Below are 19,977 nucleotides of genomic sequence, written 5' to 3' on the forward strand. Positions count from 1 at the left end.
TAATCATTGTACAATCATTCATCACAGCCATGGCATCACATATACTTCACTTCTTTACATTTTTCACACATTATTCGTCATTTTTCAACCTTACTTCATTCCCAAGTTACCGCCTTTTCCTAGCTTCATCTCATTACTAGGCATACCACTAAGATATGAGGGATAAAAGAGTAAAAATAGAGGTTTAAAGGTTCAAAATTAGGTTTTAAAACACAAAATTCATTTTACTGAAAACAGGGGTCACGCGTACACGTCGGCATGCGTTTTTCCTTCCTCGCGTACACAAGCATCTTGCTCATGTACGCGAGATGCCTAACCCGAAAAGGTTGGTCGCGTACACAACCCCTCAAAAATCACTGCTCGCGTATGCAGGATGCCAAATCCGAAAGGGTTGGTCGCGTACGCAAGATATGCAGAATGGCAAAAATGTTGAATGCTGCAGAATTTTTAATTTTGCATTCCGAACTTCCGACGCGCATAACTTTTTTGTTTTAAAACACTTTTCATCCGTTCTTCAAACGGAGTAAACTTTACGGACTCAGTTTTCAAATGAAACAAGTTTGAAACAATTTGGGGGTCCGAAAGCCGAGTTATGACTCGCTAAAATTTGGCCAAAAATCAGATTTTCACAAAAGTTTATAATCCTTTATTCTTACCAAAACCAAACTCAAAATCAACCTGCCATACATAAAAACAGCACCACAACAAACCATTTACAACACCACAATCTCCACATCCTACCACAATCAATCATACCTCAATATCACACAATCTCATACCTAAATTCCTTAATTTAACCAACAAGATCATCAACAATCCATCATATATGCATATTCAATATTATCAACTTGTCAATCGTCATTCAATCACCATTTAGCATTCCATTTCCACCATAAACAATAATCACCCACAATTACTCAATCCATATCAACAATCATTATCAAAAGTACTAAACTTTTAACATACTCTATCATTCCAACCTATCCTATGGTCATCTAGCCTAAGTTTTCACAAGACATTATATATTAAATACGAGAAACCAAAATCATATCTTAGCCAATTTCCTCATATAACCCAAGACAACCCACTTAGGCAAGATTTCAAGCACTCAACACCAAAATTCAGTAACTAGCACCAACTCCAAGCTTCCAATTAAGCTTCCAACATTCCCAATTTGCTTCATATCACATATATATACACACCTAACACATTTTATCACATATACATACCCAAAATTCAATACACACTTAATCAAGGAAATAGCTAGGATTCTCACCTTATTCAAGTACCAATGAAGCAAGATTAAACGTTTTCCTCAAGCTAATTGGACCTATAACATAAAAGAATCAAAATCTCAACACCCACTTATACAAATTTTTGAAAACTTGGGGAAGGAAGAATTGAGACTAAAATTGAGACTTCCTTACCAAATTAGGCACTGGACTTCGTAGAGGTTGTCACTGCGGACGCGTGGCCGCAAACGGTGCGACGATCGGAACTCGGAGTGAGAAGATATGGTGGTTTGAAATCAAAGCCAAGGGTTTGTTCTTGTTCCCCTTGCCTTGAGCTTGCTTCAGCGTGATTTTGCTGAATGGAGAAAGAAGAATAATTCTTCTTTAAGTGTATTGGGCAGATTGGTTGAGCGTTGGGCCCAATATGGGCTTGGTTTGTCTGATTCGGCCCGTTCGGTTCAATTTCGGGCTAAATTTTTTAAAATTAGTGTCAACATTCTTATTTTAATTAGCTCTTAGTATGCTATAAAGTTCACATTTTCTAATGTATTTTATTAAAAATTAATTTATTGATTAATTATTTGCTAATTTTACGGGATTTACAGTTTCAGCACCACCACCAACAGCAGCAGCGTCACCTTCTCTGTCCTTGTGGTGTTGTCAAACACGGCGCCTCTGTCCTCGTCGTCGTTGGCCGCCCCTCTTCTCCTATTGGATCCCTTCTCCTCGCATTGCCAGTTTTGCTCGCTCTTTGTTGGCATCATTGTCTGTCCTCGTCATGTCGTCAAGCCACTTCAGTCCTCGTCATCTTCGGCTTCCCTGAACTCATTTCTGTTCTCGTCATCTTCTCCCGTCTCTATCTTTGATCCCGGATCTCTGTCAAGCTCACGGCGAAGTGCAAATATTCTTCTTTGTGTCGTGGACTCTTCACCGTCTCTCTCTGCCGCTGTGAAAATTGACACAATTTGATTTTGTTATTCTCCCTCTTTCTTGAATTTTTCATTAGTTCAATTTATTTTATTAATTATAATAATTATGATTTGCTGTTTTTATATTTTGGATTCTGATTGTTGGATAGAATAAATTTTGGTTGTTGTAATTGTAAAAAAATTTAAATTTGATTAACAGAAGAAAATTTGGTTTCTGCTTCTTTTTAAATTTTGGTTGCTGCTTTTTTTGTTTTATTAATTCTGAAATAATTTTGTTGATGGTTGATGGTATTTTGTTAAAATTTTTTAAAAAAATTTGTTGATTTTAAAATACTAAATTACACACATTGATGCCAATAACTACAACAAGCTTTTTTTAGAAATAATCTACTTCATAAGAATTTTTAAATAATTTGATGGTATATTTTTTTATGGTTAAAATTTTATTTTGTTATATATAATTGATATTGTATGTGATTCCTATGTTTATTTAGTTAAAAATTTATTGAATTTAAATATTGAAAATTATATATTAATTTTTTATAATTTTATTTTATATTTAACTAAATCGGTTGAACTCTGATTGAACCATAGTTAGACTACTGAATTGTTGAACCGCTCATTTTATCGGTTTATTAATCGGTTCGATTTACGCAACTTTGGAATAAGATGAGGCTCTGAACATCATTGAACTGATCAATCGAACTGAAAACCAAAGAAAAAAACGAATCAATCAAATGTTAAAACTAGAAAATTTAAAAATTACTTATGAACCGAACAGTCGAACCGAACCGTGATCCGACTGATTTTTTAAATTAAACTTAGACCGCGCCGTTTTGCAGCACATTAGAGCACGGGAGGTAACGCATACCAGCCCCAGCCCTAAGCCCCTTCCCCTGACCAAAACGCGCTCCTGCCTCTCTCTCATCGAGCTCCTGCTCCTCGTCACTTCCATCCAGCCACCGCCGCCAACGCAACTGCAAACTTGGAAGCCATCGTCGCGGCGTCGCATCTTCCTTCTCCTCCGTCACACAGCAACCGTCGCAACTTTTCTTCCCCTCCATCGCGCAGCTACCGTCGAAGCCTCCGTCGCGCAGTCGTCCCGCCGGCACCAGCTCTGTTCCACCTTCAGCCTTCGATCGTGCTCCTCTGCTCCCTGTCCCCCTCTTGCGCCAGCTCTGCCCTGTTCTGCGCTCCCTCAGTCCCTGGTATTCAAATTATTTTTTGTAACTATAATTGAATAATTTTCATTAATTTTGTGAACTGTGAACTGTGAACTATTATTTTTTTGTTGTTAATTTTGTGAACTGTGAACTATTAATTTTTCCTGTTGTTAGTTAATCTGTGAACTGTGATTTTTCTTTTAGGATTGTGGATGATTTTGAGTAATTGTTGTTAGTTAATCTGTATACCTTGCTCTTGTTACTGGGTTGAATAATTGTTGAATAAGCGGTGAACCTTGCTCCCTCTCCTTCATACTCTGCTCATTGCTCACTGCTCAGAGTCTCGTACCAAAAGTAATGGTTGTTTTCTTGCTTTTTATTCGGTGCAGAATCACTTAGTTGGGCATTTGGTTAAATTGGGGATAATTGTGCAGAACCATATATGCTTGAAAGGATGACTGGATGGAGGTTGCAGTTCTTATTTTAGCTGGTTGTTGTTTTAATTAGTGGGTTGCAGTTCCAGTTCTTGTTTCGATTGGATTAACTTGTTTTTGTTAACTTGTTTTTGTTAACTTGTTTTGTTATGTTGTTGATCTTGTTAATTTATTAATTTGATAAATTGTGATTGTTATGATGTTGTGTTGTTCTTTACATTTTGATAATTTGTTAATTTGGTAAATTGTTTTTGTTGTGGATTGTTGTTCTTAATCTTGATCTTATTATTGTTGTTTGTCATTGGTTGTTGTTAACTAAATTTTGTTATTAGCTAGATGATAGTATCAATCAATTTAATTCATTATTCTTGACTAATTCATTGTTCTTGACTTCTTGTCATTGGGTTGCTGTTTGATCTTAGATTATGTATTTGGGAATTTTGATGCTTGATGGCAAATTTTGATGTTGGTATTTTATATTTGGTTGTTTTTTTTTGTTATTTGACTTTTGAGTTTATATTTGAATGATATTATAACATTATGGTTGATCTAATACTTTTAATTTGGATGATATTTTAAATTTTATATTAGATTATAATTATGTTTTAATGTGTTTATTTATTATTTTATTATAAAACGGTTATTTCGGTTGAACCGATTGAACTAATGAACCAGTGAATCAGTAACTAGAACGGTTCGATGACCGGTTCAGTTTTCAGAACCAGTGTAATACCAGTATACCGTTACACTTGAAAATTTTCCTTTATAAGATGAGATATGGTTAACCTAATGATTATTATTATTTATTTATGCATGAAGTTTTATACAGGAACCGCTTCATTACATTCCCAACCCCCAAAAGCTTCACCTTTGTTAACACAGTTCCTCAACACTTCTACAACCATTCTTCATCTCAAACAGACCCAGGCCTTTGCTCTTAAACTCCTCTCTCACCAACCGCATCAATACAATCACTTCTTGGGTCGTTTGTTTCTGAGGATTCTTCGTCTTAATGTCGAAATATCTAATCTCTGCTATGCCCACAAACTGTTTGATGAAATGCCAAACTGCCCAAACAGCTTCCTTTGGACATCCCTTATTCGCGCGTTTATATCTGGCACCCAATTTCGCCATGGAATTTCCACCTATGCTAGGATGCACCAAAATGGGGTCTTGCCATCTGAGTTTACCTATTCCACAGTCCTCAATGCATGCGGACGTATCCCCGCCACGTTCGAAGGGACACAAGTTCATGCTAGGGTGGTGCAGTCAGGTTTCTTGGGGAACAAGTTTATGCAAACCGCTTTACTTGACATGTATGCAAAGTTTGGTAGTGTTTTCGATGCAAGGGTAGTGTTTGACAGGATGTGTAATAGAGACCTAGTTGCATGGACGGCAATGATTTGTGGGTATGCCAAGGCGGGGATGATGATTCATGCGAGGTGGTTGTTTGATAACATGGGGGAGAAGAATTCTTTTACTTGGACTACTATGGTTGCAGGGTATGCAAATAGTGGAGACATGAAATCAGCCAAGAAATTGTATGATGCCATGGACGAGGAGAATAAGAGTGTGGTCACGTGGGTAGCAATGATAGCTGGTTATGGGAAGTTCGGTAACGTAAGTGAAGCAAAAAGGGTGTTTGATAGGATATCAACGCCACGTGATCCGTCAGCATGTGCAGCAATGCTGGCTTGTTATGCCCAAAATGGGTATGCAAAGGAAGCTATTGACATGTATAAGAAAATGAGGCAATCAAAAATTAAAATCACTGAGGTGGCAATGGTGGGTGCTTTATCAGCATGTGCACAACTTAGGGATATTAAAATGTCAAGTACATTGACAGAACATGTTGAGGAGAGTATTTATGGTATATCCTTCGATTATTACTTTGTTTTCTGCACTTTACTGTCAAACTCAATCTCTTTAGCTTGAACTTCTTGATACTAACCTTTGCGCTCTTGCTTAATTGGGTTTCGACCAATTGTTCTTTCATTTCAGATAGGATATATATTATATCCAATTCATTGATCCACATGCATTCCAAATGTGGAAACATAAACTTAGCTTGGACGGAATTCAGTAGAATGAAATACAGAGATGTGTATAGTTATAGTTCAATGATTGCAGCCTTTGCTGAGCATGGGAAATCACAAGATGCTATAGATCTTTTCCTAAAGATGCAGAAGGAAGGATTGCAACCAAACCAGGTTACATTCGTGGGTCTCCTCAATGCATGTAGTTCTTCAGCTCTCGTCGACGAAGGTTGTAGGTATTTTCGGACTATGACTGAGGTATTTGGTATTCAGCCCTTACCCGAGCATTATGCTTGCATGGTAGATCTGCTTGGGAGGGCTGGGCAACTTGAAAGGGCATACTGTCTCATAAAGCAGAATGCAAGCGCCGATGCAACCACCTGGGGTTCTTTATTAGCTGCTTGCAGGGTTTATGGCAATGTGGAATTGGGTGAGACAGCTGCTAGACATCTCACCATGATTGACCCTGAGGATTCAGGAAATTATGTGCTTCTAGCAAACACTTATGCATCGAAGGACAAATGGGAACATGCAGAAGAAGTTAGGAAGTTCATGAGTGAAAAGGGAATGAAAAAACCTTCAGGGCATAGTTGGATACAAAGAGAGATAAGTGGATAGTTTAGAGATGAAATATTTTGATTGTTAATCTTCTGCTTGTTAGATACATTCTTTCTGCCAATGTAATGGCATGAATTCCTTCTGCATTTCCAAAGTTCTTTCCAATGATGGATGCTAGAGAAGAAGCACGTTCATTGTTAAAACAATGTAATTAACTTTAGCCTATTACTATGGATTGTACCTTAAAACAATAGTTGCAAGTAATTAGATCATGTTTTCTCTTTGTTTTGTGGAGATCAAGATTTATTTTAGGATCATTTTTGTTGGTATCTCTTTTTCTTTGAAGGTCTTCCAATGGTGTCTTATAAATTAGGAGTAATATGAGTGGGTTTTTCTTGTTTCCCAGAACTCTTAACTTAGGACAGTAAGCCAATTAGCTGCCACATTCTACAACTACATATCATGTTGCCCAAATCAACATTGACCTTCACTGATAATCGTTGAACTCTAACTACATTTCCAGCATCATCTCCTGATGAAAATGGCCTCCAACATCATTTCCAATTCTTTTTATCATGAACAAAGTACATTGAGGTTGTTTGCCATAGTGTAAGAGAGAGATCTTCTTACAAAATATTCTATCAATCCTGAGTAAGGATCAAAGTGCAGATATTCTCATAAAGTATTGTCCCCAAGGCTATCTCAGTCATGTTACTCCATGTTAGGATTGTTTGATATGTACAATCCAATTTAAGGGAAAATGTTGCTTGATTTTGTTTCTTTTTTTCTGTAATTTCTTCTTTCTATTTTCTTCGTGTTTATGTTCTTCCTTGCTCATGCTCATCATATTTCACTAGATGTCCTCTTCATATCTCATTTTATTGCAAGTTGAGGTTTGTCCAAATTGAGAGGGAATGTCTTGTATATAAGCTTAGGATATTTATGTTAGTTAAGTTAGTTAATTGGGATGACAACTCAGCAAGTTAGTTATGCAAGTGACAAGGTAGTTAGTGTCGAGTACACGAATCAGTTAGAGGGAGAGCCAAGCCAATACCAATAGGCATAGATAATATATAATAAGCCAGTCACGGGTGATGAAACTTGATTATTCTATCAATTCCAATTTTCTCATTTCTGATTCCTCTACTTCCCTCTTTCCTTTCTCTGCATTTTTCATCTTCACCTCTTTTTCAGTGGCATATGGAACACAGTTTTAACAGAAACTACATTTTTTTTTTTGTAAAATCTTTCTATATTAACCACCTGCTACTCTATGTGAATTGCACATTTTAAACTTCAAAAAGGTAAATTGCACATCATTAAAAGTTAAAGGGGAAACAAAACAAAACAAAGGTAGAAGGAAAACTAATAATTCATTTCTTTTTTTCCCCCTTAAACATTACAGTATAAAACATTAACTCTGAAGAGGATCACATTTATTAATTAATTCATCAATTGAACGTGCAACACAGCTCTTCATGTCAATTTGTCATCATATAAACCCCAAAAAAAAAAAGAAGAAAAATATTGGATTGACTAGCTAATTAAGCTTTGCAAGCAGTAGATTTATGGCGAGTATTGCACTTAGGTATGCATCCAAGAATTGTTGTGTTATTAGAAGGGCGAGGTTTGTATGTTTTGAAGAACTCGGGATCCTGCTCCAATGATTCTGTGTAGTTCTCCAAAATGGGAACTATCTCATCAAAATGTGGCCTCTTATCTGCATTGCTTGACCAGCATCTGTTTATTAGGTCACTTAGTGCCCATGGACATTCAGATGGCAATGGTGGCCTTGCATTCTACACAAACAAAATACGAATAAATAAATAAATAAATAAATAAGTCCCACAATTTGAATATGATTAACGAAATGTATATTTACGAAAGAAGCTACTATAGTGGTTATCTCATGCATATACATGTCCGTTTGAGCATGTGATTCTCTCTCCCAATTATTATAAACTAGCTTGATAACCCGTGCAATGCACGGGCTTCATGTAATCTAAAGTCCTTTAAAAGAAAAAATACTAAGAATATAATTAAAATATATTCTATAAAGATAGATATATTGTATTAAATTTGGATAATAACAAAATTATCACTACATTAAAATAAAACAATAGAATACAACAATTACTCAATATGTCAATGAACAGTATAACATGCTTTATAAGAGAATAAAATATAATAAAAATTATTAGACACTACAAAAACAGAAAAAAAAAGTTCAACAGAGATGTAGTTTTCTATTATGCATAATCTTAAAAATATAGATTGTCAAGATACCTATTGATAGCAAAACAAAATATTTACAACATATATAAATTTGTTCATTAATCAAAAAACAAAACATGTCCAAAACAAGTTAACATATAGTTCAAAATATCTATCAAATAGAGTTATACATAGGAGGCCTAACATTGCTGAATTGACAAGTCTATCTGGCGGTTAGGTATCGAGTCGAGTTTCAAGGTAATGCTGTCGTCCTCCTTTAAATTGTATAGTCTACAACATTCATTCCACCCGACCCCAAACTTCCATTCTCCACCTCTTCCTCCACTTTTCAGTAAGTGAAAAAAGAACACATTCTTCTCTACATTGGATTCTTCTCTACATTGGAACGTGGACCAGTGATCGTCCAAATCGAACCATCTCCAGATAGTTTAAGATATGCAGCAAATTTCGAAGCCAAATACTGCAATGAATAATTCATAGTTAAGATAAACATAATATTTTCATACACAATTGCAAGAAAAAAAATAAAAGAAATCACTCTTTTGAGATCAACTTACCAGTCTAGATTGACCCAGATCCGAAGCTGTGATGGTCTTTTCATAATAAACCTCTGGAGTATATCTAGTTCAGGATAATTTAAACATGTTAGTCACCACATTAAAAAATACCGATCTATACCATGATATTAAAATCCAAAACATAAGGAAAAAAAGTTACATTTAGCACTACCTATGATCAGACAATTCATTTGTCTCGTTACTTTGTTCGTTGTCCTCCATTGATAAATTGCTTACACCAGAAAAATCTATCGGATTATGCGGTTTATTCCCTACCAGTGTCCCATCTTGATCATTGTTTTCATCACCGTCTGATGAAAACTCATCATCAGATGGTTCAGACCCTGATAGAACCATCACATCAGGTGATGAGTCCTCATCAATTCTGGTATACTTTATGATTATAAAAAAACACAATTGATAAATAAATGTAACCATATACTAATAGATTGCAATTAAAATAACAGTAATTTACAACACATAATTTTATATAGAAGAAGAAAAATTAAAAAAAAAAGGCAAAAAAGCTAAATTTGACTGTGAATTTCTTTTTGTGCAAAAAATTCAGATAAAGATAAATACCAAAAATGTTTATGATACCATAATCCAAATTTAAAAAAAAATTATATATGGAGAGCAAGATTTATCAAATACATTATCAAATAAATAAATTAATATAAGAGAAAGAAATTAGTGAAAGCAGAATTGAAGAGTATTTACAACAAACTCTAGTATAACATTAGTTTGTGAGAATTCAATGTGAAAAAGAAAAAAAAATTATATGTAAATAAAAACTGAAACCTCTACCAAACTCTAAAACCATGAAACTCAAGAACCAATCAAAACCAAAGCTTTTATAATCATAATAATAAAAAAAAAACTGAGACCTTTACTTTTGATAGTAACCTCATGGTTCTTGAAAATCTTTTTTTAACCATTGGCAGAGCAAATGTACTCAAAATAGCCACATTTTACTTCTTCCCAAAACTCATAGTGAACAAAAAATTGCTTTGAGAATCCAAATGTTGCTAATAGTATAGTAAAAACTTATACCAAAGTGAATTTGGTAGAGATAAAAAATTAAATTTAAGAGAATTGCAAAAGTGAGAGGGAAGAATAAAAATAAATAAATAAATAAAAGTGAGATAAAGTATGATGTAAAAATTTTAAAGTATCAATAGAAGAACATTTACAATTCACAAGATCAGATCACTATGAAAAAAGAAATTACACCAAGATATTAAGAAAAAAATTTTTAACCCTATATAAAAGAGATCATTTTCTCATAATAGTGTTTATTTAACTCATTTTGTGCACTCTAATGAACTTCCTTATTCTTGAAATTGATTCTGAATTTTTCATTGAACAAAAGAAAAATATGAGAAAAAGAAATATTGTTGGCAATGAATGATTAACGTAAGGGGTTATTAATTAAAAATCATCAGATACATGTAAAAAAGATGTAGTACTTTTGACACTACTTATTCTCTTCAACTAATTGAACTTCAAGTTTTAAAAAAATTCTAGAATTAAGGTGATCCTAAGAATTAAAATTAAAATCTAACTAATACAAATATTAAAATAAACTTTATAAGAAAACAACACAATTAGTTAGAAAGAGGTGAGATGACCATAACTCAACTAAGGGATACTTTCTCTATTTATACACACATCTTAATTGAGAAATTTGAATTTTGAGATAGATAGCTTATTTTGTTTGGGAAGGAAAAGAAAAAAAAAACAACCTCTGGGAATTTGAAATTGCGCATTCAGCGCACATATCAATGAACACAATATAAGAAATACACATACAACCTCTTTAGAGTGGCCAATGAACAGTGAAAATGACAAATAACAGTAGTAGGTAATTGATAGTGATCAGTGAATATTAATAGGATCCAATATATTTAATTAATTTTTAGACCCACAAAAAGTAACAAAAATATATTCACAGCAATTAAAATAACTTTCAGACTATATATTACAAAATAGTAGATTTAAGTCCGAATACCATAAAGATTAAAAAAAAAAAAGATAACTCTAGAGAGAAAAAATATAGCCTCTTTGATTTTATTTTGAAAGCTGTTAATGGTGAAAAGAACTCTAAACTTTTGAAAACAGTCTTCGTGTCATTTAAATTTACAATTTAGCTTCCATATTTTAGCTTCAAAACATGGATAAATATCGGTAAAAATGTGCAATTCAGTTGACTATACAAAAGAATATAAATTAGAAAAAAGAAAAGATCAAAGCTTATAATCAAACAAATAAAGAAGTGCTTACATAATACATACCATATTTTTTATTTAGACTTGGGATTAGATTCTAGATGTATAGTTCCATTTTCAATCTGTCTCTTTCTTCTTTCAATACTTTAGTTGCCTCCAATTTTTTCACTACCACAACATTCTTTTTTCTAATTCGGAGTTCTCTCATGTAGGGATCTAATCTTTCTATCATAACAACAAGAAAAAGGACAACACCTGAAAATTATATTGCCAATGAAATATAAATCTTGTGAAATTCAGAACATTAAGTGTTTAAATTCAGCATAATTATGATAATAATGTCTTGTGATGTCTATTGTGGAGAAACAATTTGGTGCACTTGTTATCCCAAATACTATAGTCACTTACCTTCTTTGCTTCATCCCGAAGAAAAAGTAAAATCCTTTTAGTTAAACTATTAATTTTATAATGAAAAATAATTAGATTCAATTATGAAAAAAAAAAACAACTCTTAAATTTTCAAAACAGAAAAGATGAAACGAAATTTATTCATCAACTGAATCAAAATTGAGGAAAGGAGAAAGAAAACACCGCACTAAAGGAGGGTGGAAAAGGAATGACCCAATCACCGGGAGAGAGAGGTGACGGCGGTGCTGATGGAGTAAACCTTTCCGACGCCTTCGTAGGCACCAACTGCGGGTGCTCTGGCCTTCCGGGACACACGCCTTCTATTCTGTTAGTCATAAGGGTTTATGGTGGCTATACACGCCTTGTATTCTGTTAGTCGTAAGAGATTATGGTGGCACATATCTTCACGCACACATCATTCTCCTTCACTTTGACACTTGGAAACCCAACCAGCTTCGTCACCGCGTCAGGTTGCCCGTGCTCCCTGTGATTGCCTCTGATGACGGGGACATCAAGCAACTGAACGCAAGGCGAATGCACGAAATGACTCGAAATTGAGATCTAGTGTTTCCTTAAAGTAACTTCAGCGAGAGGTTGAAGATGAAGCGTTGGGATAGTGAGGTTTGCATCAATGGTTGCGAAATTGGATGAAGGGGGCGACTGAGTTTTTGAGAAAAATTTAAAGAAAGGGGAAGAAAGGAAGGGAAAGGGAGATAGGAGGAGAATCGGCATCAAGTAACTCACATACTTCCTTTGACTTCAATAACTTTTCCGACAATGCTAGGAGAAAGAAGGGTCGCAAACCTACGAAGCTGATTAATTAAACCCTGTAAATCTGAATTCATACTGCGTATTGGAGCAACAACTGATAATGAATAACTTTTCCATTCAAAGTAGAACAGTGCTTCTGCCACCGAAACTATGTTCCCATGTGACAAATATGCCTTAAAAACAAAAATTGATAAAACCCAAGTATCTAGGATTCGAAGAAATCATCATCGCTAGCACCAAATCCCTAAAATCGGCCACATGTGGGAGGAAATCTGGAGAATTGTCACCTTCGTAGCCGAATCAGCATTGAACAAGTGTGCCGTCAAAAGAAAATTTCATAACCCGAAAAAAATTTCACCTCGGATCTGAACCAGCGTGGAATGCGGGGAGGATTCCACATCAGAGATGAAACAACGCGGATCCTATTGTTTACAGATAAGCAAGTAGTAGTATTACTTACCTTAACTTTCTCAAAAAACTTCTCCCAAGCCATAAGCTGCTCTAGAATGGAAGAACGGGTGAGTTAAAAAAAAAATTTAAAATAGCATCAAAGTAAAATTCAAGCAGTGTACATATATATTTATGTATAAAATTCACGACGATGCTTATTATACAAATGAAATCCGGTTAGTAAGTTAAAACACACAATTTTAATTAGAAGGAAAAAAAGGGCAAAAACCTAAATCAGACTAAATTCCTTTCGGTCCAAAAAATCAGAAAAAAATGTTTATGATACTTATAAAATTAACATGAATCTTATATGTTAATAACAATTTCCAATATTTACCACCACAGAAACAGAAAAGAAAAAGAAATAAATCATTCAATCGTGAAATAAACAAAAGAGAGTAAGTCCCACAAAAAATAACAAAGAAATAATCATAAATATACAAAAGATATCAAATGAAAGCCGACATATTAGTCCTCCCTTTTATATACATGAATTTTGTACAAAATGACTAATTTGTAATTTTAAAATACTGAAAGACAGTTTATCCTTTCTTAGTTTTTAAACCTTAGTATTTTTTTAATTAAAAGAAGGCCTGTAGTTATTAACAGCTTTAGATTTTTTCATCACTAAGTTTCTAAAATGCAGAGATATTAGTTTTAGTTAAAATCCTTAGGGTGGTTATAAGTGAAAATTGAAAATAATTAGAATTTGAAGTAAGACTAATTGATGGATTTAGACTCAACCAAAACTGAAGCAACATGTGACTTTTCAAGGAGCTGAAACACTACCACTTCATCTATCATGTTGAGCAATTCCAGACAAAAATAATTTCTCAATTCTTTCATTACCATCGATTTCAAGCCACCATATGATACTTTCTTGTCATCTTGAATCAAGAAACGTATGGAGCTATGACACCCCTTAGAAATGGCACTAGACCCTATATTTGAAGTCATCAACACCAATACATTTTTAAATGAAATTCGCCGACCCTGTCAGATCCAAAACAATAAATATAAAAATGAGGACACCAGTAGCTTGTTTACTTGGAGAAAATGCAGGAAACGAAGAAATGGGAGATTCATGTAAAAATATTTAGTAAATTAAGGTTCATAGCAACATTCACAAACCTGAGAATCAGTAAGCTGGCGATCCTATCAACTTGCTCATTGTATGTCGCTCCATTTATTCACTCATGTCTAACCGAATTATAGCTGCCTCCTAAAAATATAATCAAACAATTTCAAGTAATGAAATAGTAACCACAAGTCCACAAAACAATAGTTGCAGACCAATGAAAAATAATAATAAAGATGCATAGTATAAGGAGAAAATGAAATTAAAAGCTCTCCTGCGATAGATAACATTTTAGATAAAATAAATCATTCACATAAAATCAAGAAAAAATAAATAAAGAAATAAGTAAATAACCAAGACGAAAAACAAAACAAAATAACATTAAATAGAAAAGTAACCCAACAAAACAAATGTCTCAATGAAACCAAACTTTTTTAAGCAGCATGTAAGAGAGGATTAGAAGTAAACATGTACTTTCACTTATCATCAAAAAATAAATATTATAAATCACATAAAAGAGAACAAATTCAACATAATTTATATAAAACAATCATCTCACTAGAAAAAATTTAACTTATCATCGTAGTATTTGATTTGATTCTCATAACACAGTGTTCATTCTTTAGCAATCAAAGGCCACAAAAAAGAATCGAAACAAAAGGTTCCAATTAATCTTTTCACAAGTAGAACAAAATTTTAAGCCAAAACTATTTATAGCTAAAAATCAATAAAACAAAAGGTAATAATACAAACAAAAATCTAAAAAAAAAAATCACAAACAGAACAAAATTTCAACCCAAATCTATCCGTGTTTTGAAAAAAATCACATGAACATCATGCTCAGGGTATTCTACAAAATACAATCATGAACTTCCATTATGATTTTTCACATTTCAGGTAGCTTTTTCTAAATATGAAATACCTTCTATTCAACTTTCTATTTCAGTTCAAAACGAAAACAAAATCAAATAAACTCAATATGACCCCAGAAAATAAATTTCTAAATACAAACATAAAAAATAAACATTTTCTGCAAGGAAATATATTTTTTATGTATATAATAAATTAGCACTCAGTCTGTCAACAAAATTATAGTTTTATGTAATTCAACACACATCCAAAAAAATCCTAAAAAACCACAATTGATAAATAAATGTAACCATATACCAATAGATTGCAATTAAAATAACAGTAATTTACGACCCCATAATTTTATATAGAAGGAGAAAAATAAAAAAAAGGCAAAAAAGCTAAATTTGATTGTCAATTTTTTTTCATGAAAAAATTCAGATAAAGATAAATACCAAAAATGTTTATGATACCATAATCCAATTTTTTTTTTTTTAAAAAAAATTATATATGGAGAGCAAGATTTATCCAATACATTATCAAATAAATAAATTAATATAAGAGAAAGAAATTACTGAAATCAGAGTTGAAGAGTATTTACAACAAATTCTAGTACAACATTAATTTTTGAGAATTCAATATGATAAAGAAAAAAATTATATGTAAATAAAAACTGAGACCTCTACCAAAACTCTAAAAACATGAAGTTTAAGAACCAATCAAAACCAAAACTTTTCTAATCATAATAATAATAAAAAAAAACTAAGACCTTTGCTTTTGATAGCAACCTCATGGTCCTTGAAAGTCTTTTTTTAATCATTGGCATAGCAAATGTACCCAAAATAGCCACATTTTACTTTTTTCCAAAAGTCATGGTAAACCAAAAATTGTTTTGAGAATCCAAATGCTGCTAATAGTAGTAAAAACTTATACCAAACAGAATTTGGTAGAAATAAAAAATAAAATTTAAGAGAATTGCAAAAGTAAGAGGGAAGAATAAAAATAAATAAATAAATAAAAGTGAGGCAAAGTATAATATAAAAATTTTAAAGTATCAATAGAAGAACACTTACAATTCACAAGATCATATTACTATGAAAAAAAAATTACACCAAGATATTAAAAAAAAATTTTTAACCCTATATAAAAAAGATTTATTTTAGGATCATTTTTGTTGGTATCTCTTTTTCTTTGAAGGTCTTCCAATGGTGTCTTATAAATTAGGAGTAATATGAGTGGGTTTTTCTTGTTTCCCAGAACTCTTAACTTAGGACAGTAAGCCAATTAGCTGCCACATTCTACAACTACATATCATGTTGCCCAAATCAACATTGACCTTCACTGATAATCGTTGAACTCTAACTACATTTCCAGCATCATCTCCTGATGAAAATGGCCTCCAACATCATTTCCAATTCTTTTTATCATGAACAAAGTACATTGAGGTTGTTTGCCATAGTGTAAGAGAGAGATCTTCTTACAAAATATTCTATCAATCCTGAGTAAGGATCAAAGTGCAGATATTCTCATAAAGTATTGTCCCCAAGGCTATCTCAGTCATGTTACTCCATGTTAGGATTGTTTGATATGTACAATCCAATTTAAGGGAAAATGTTGCTTGATTTTGTTTCTTTTTTTCTGTAATTTCTTCTTTCTATTTTCTTCGTGTTTATGTTCTTCCTTGCTCATGCTCATCATATTTCACTAGATGTCCTCTTCATATCTCATTTTATTGCAAGTTGAGGTTTGTCCAAATTGAGAGGGAATGTCTTGTATATAAGCTTAGGATATTTATGTTAGTTAAGTTAGTTAATTGGGATGACAACTCAGCAAGTTAGTTATGCAAGTGACAAGGTAGTTAGTGTCGAGTACACGAATCAGTTAGAGGGAGAGCCAAGCCAATACCAATAGGCATAGATAATATATAATAAGCCAGTCACGGGTGATGAAACTTGATTATTCTATCAATTCCAATTTTCTCATTTCTGATTCCTCTACTTCCCTCTTTCCTTTCTCTGCATTTTTCATCTTCACCTCTTTTTCAGTGGCATATGGAACACAGTTTTAACAGAAACTACATTTTTTTTTTTTGTAAAATCTTTCTATATTAACCACCTGCTACTCTATGTGAATTGCACATTTTAAACTTCAAAAAGGTAAATTGCACATCATTAAAAGTTAAAGGGGAAACAAAACAAAACAAAGGTAGAAGGAAAACTAATAATTCATTTCTTTTTTTCCCCCTTAAACATTACAGTATAAAACATTAACTCTGAAGAGGATCACATTTATTAATTAATTCATCAATTGAACGTGCAACACAGCTCTTCATGTCAATTTGTCATCATATAAACCCAAAAAAAAAAAAGAAGAAAAATATTGGATTGACTAGCTAATTAAGCTTTGCAAGCAGTAGATTTATGGCGAGTATTGCACTTAGGTATGCATCCAAGAATTGTTGTGTTATTAGAAGGGCGAGGTTTGTATGTTTTGAAGAACTCGGGATCCTGCTCCAATGATTCTGTGTAGTTCTCCAAAATGGGAACTATCTCATCAAAATGTGGCCTCTTATCTGCATTGCTTGACCAGCATCTGTTTATTAGGTCACTTAGTGCCCATGGACATTCAGATGGCAATGGTGGCCTTGCATTCTACACAAACAAAATACGAATAAATAAATAAATAAATAAATAAGTCCCACAATTTGAATATGATTAACGAAATGTATATTTACGAAAGAAGCTACTATAGTGGTTATCTCATGCATATACATGTCCGTTTGAGCATGTGATTCTCTCTCCCAATTATTATAAATAGAGTAATATCTTAAATTAGTCACTAAAACTTTTTAGTAAGACAATTTAATTCTTAACAAATTTTAATTACTAAATCAGTTCTTAACTTTTTATCTTGTTTGACATATTAATTCTCGTGTCAAATTTTGGTAAAAAAAGTTACACAAGACATAACAGTCTCAAAATTTTTTTAAAATTTCATATTAGTTTCTCTCTGTAGACGAACAATCTGATGTAAGGACTTTCTATCTAACGAAATAAAAATTTAAAAACTAATTTAATAATTAAAATTTGTTGAAGACTAAAGTATATAACTAAATTTTTTAAAGACTGATTTGAAATTACTCTTATAAATCAATCAGTACACCTCAAAATCAACCACCAGCAGTCATTATGCATTTTTAAATTTAGATCAATATCCTTTAAAGTGAGAGTTGGTAAAGTGATGAAGTGAAAAACTAATCACTATTAAATTAAAATAGTGAGACTTACATGCAATGAGAGTTGCAAATTCAATGAAAATTAAGTTCTCATTTTATCACTTTATTAATTTTCTCACTTTAAATATCTAAATTCTTTAAATTTGCATATATGTTGTGAGAGAGGATAGAGAAGTCCTAATAATAAAACCATAAAGCTAGCTAAAATATATCAAAAATTGCTACAAGAATTTAATTTGCATACAAAACTTTTATGTAGTTATTTAAAACTCTGTCACGAGTAAAGTATTTGACTGTCACCCAGCTAACTTTAGAAGTCTTATAAACAACCACCTAAGTGATGATAATAAAACACTTTTTTTACATATAACAATTAAACTATTTATAATAATATATAAAAACAAATTTTGAAATACGGTTTTATAGAAAAGTTTATGGGATTCTTTAGCAAAAACATTTACAGATCATGCCATTGGATGGATGATGATATAAAACTTAAGTGTATAAAAATCGATCTCAAACATATATTATGCCTTGTGGTTGAGTTTAACTAGTCCCATGTTCAGAAGTCAGCACATTAACTTATCCAAAAATAGAAAATTAGAAATATAACCCTCTTGATGCAAGTGTATGCATACTTTATAGTATTTTATAAAGGTTAAGATCCGAAGTATATCTTTTGGATATTTGTAGCATGCGTTAAGGGAATGAGCATGAACAGTTGGAAAGGACTAATATATATAACACCCCCCCTTTTCTCTCTCTCTCTCTCTCTCTCTCAAGTTACTATGAGTAAAAAACTTTAAATATACATAAATGTATTAAAAATGTACACATATTAACTAAACTTTTTATTTTAAAAGTTTTTGTATTTTCTATAAAAGCTTCTTAAAAAAAAAAGAAGACAGAAAAGTTTCACCAAAATCAATAATTTCAATATCTACCAAAATAGCATTAATGAAATTAATTATATGACACTTTGTTTTCTGGCGTTCTGTGCATGTGACAGGAGGGAGTGGTAGCCATCATTGTTGATTTTCTCATAAATATTGATACATGGCACATACCAAATTTTTTAATGTTTTGGAAAAGTTCAAGAACCATCTTAAGATGTCAGGCAAAAATAGATAGTGAAACATCGCAATCTTTTCTGCGGTGTGTTTGATTCAGTTTTCCCCTGATAAAAAAAAACCAATTTCTTTTCTAATAAAAAAATCACTTGAGTTATGAAATATTTACATGAAAAAATAAACTTAGTTTCACAAGACGCTAAACAAAACAGTTTCTAATAAAAATTAATTTTCAATTTTTTAATTATATAAATAAATCAAATTGTTAACTACTTGTTTTTTTCCCTAGAATCCAAAACATAGGCACTCTATATATTTGGTAGCAATTCAATCCAACGTTGTTAATTGAATGTGTCTTGCTTAGATAAGCAAAGGAGCTATCTTATCAGAAATCAATAATCATGGCCACATGCTCCACTCTAAATATTGTAGACAATGCATGATTGTTGCCCACCCATGCCCCCACGTTTGAGAAAGATCCGGGACACATTAACCATCAAGGTCCTACTCAAATGCATGCATAGGACATGCATAACAGATAATTAAAATGTAACATATAACTATACATGCTAAATTAATAATTGAATTTGACAAAGTATTATTGGCAAAACAAGTTCATGCATATTCAAGGCTAAATAAGAGTTTAATCATTTCTATTTCTTGTCACTGTAAAGTTCCTTTATATTGACATTCAATGAGAATATGAGATGGTATCATCTAGATAAAAAACAAAAATTGTTTCTT

General features: G+C 32.5%; 1 protein-coding gene across 1 annotated transcript; it reads left to right on the forward strand.

Annotated features, from left to right (window-relative positions):
* The first annotated feature begins 3,033 nt into the window (after positions 1-3,033).
* LOC130983108 (putative pentatricopeptide repeat-containing protein At5g37570) lies at positions 3,034-6,639 on the forward strand. The gene is made up of 3 exons (XM_057907292.1): positions 3,034-3,369; positions 3,714-5,628; positions 5,760-6,639. Exons 2-3 carry the CDS (start codon positions 4,536-4,538, stop codon positions 6,410-6,412), a joined length of 1,746 nt encoding a protein of 581 aa, XP_057763275.1. The 5' UTR covers positions 3,034-3,369; positions 3,714-4,535; the 3' UTR covers positions 6,413-6,639.
* Positions 6,640-19,977: the final 13,338 nt, after the last annotated feature.

This window comes from Arachis stenosperma, chromosome 5 (assembly GCF_014773155.1).
Source record: "Arachis stenosperma cultivar V10309 chromosome 5, arast.V10309.gnm1.PFL2, whole genome shotgun sequence".
Taxonomy (NCBI): Eukaryota; Viridiplantae; Streptophyta; class Magnoliopsida; order Fabales; family Fabaceae; genus Arachis; species Arachis stenosperma.

Bases quoted from the DNA above. Each gene is read 5' to 3' on its own strand.
- LOC130983108 (XM_057907292.1), top strand. From the start codon at position 4,536: ATGGTTAACCTAATGATTATTATTATTTATTTATGCATGAAGTTTTAT. The intron at 5,629-5,759 runs GTATATCCTTCG...CTTTCATTTCAG, and splicing joins TGTTGAGGAGAGTATTTATG to ATAGGATATATATTATATCC.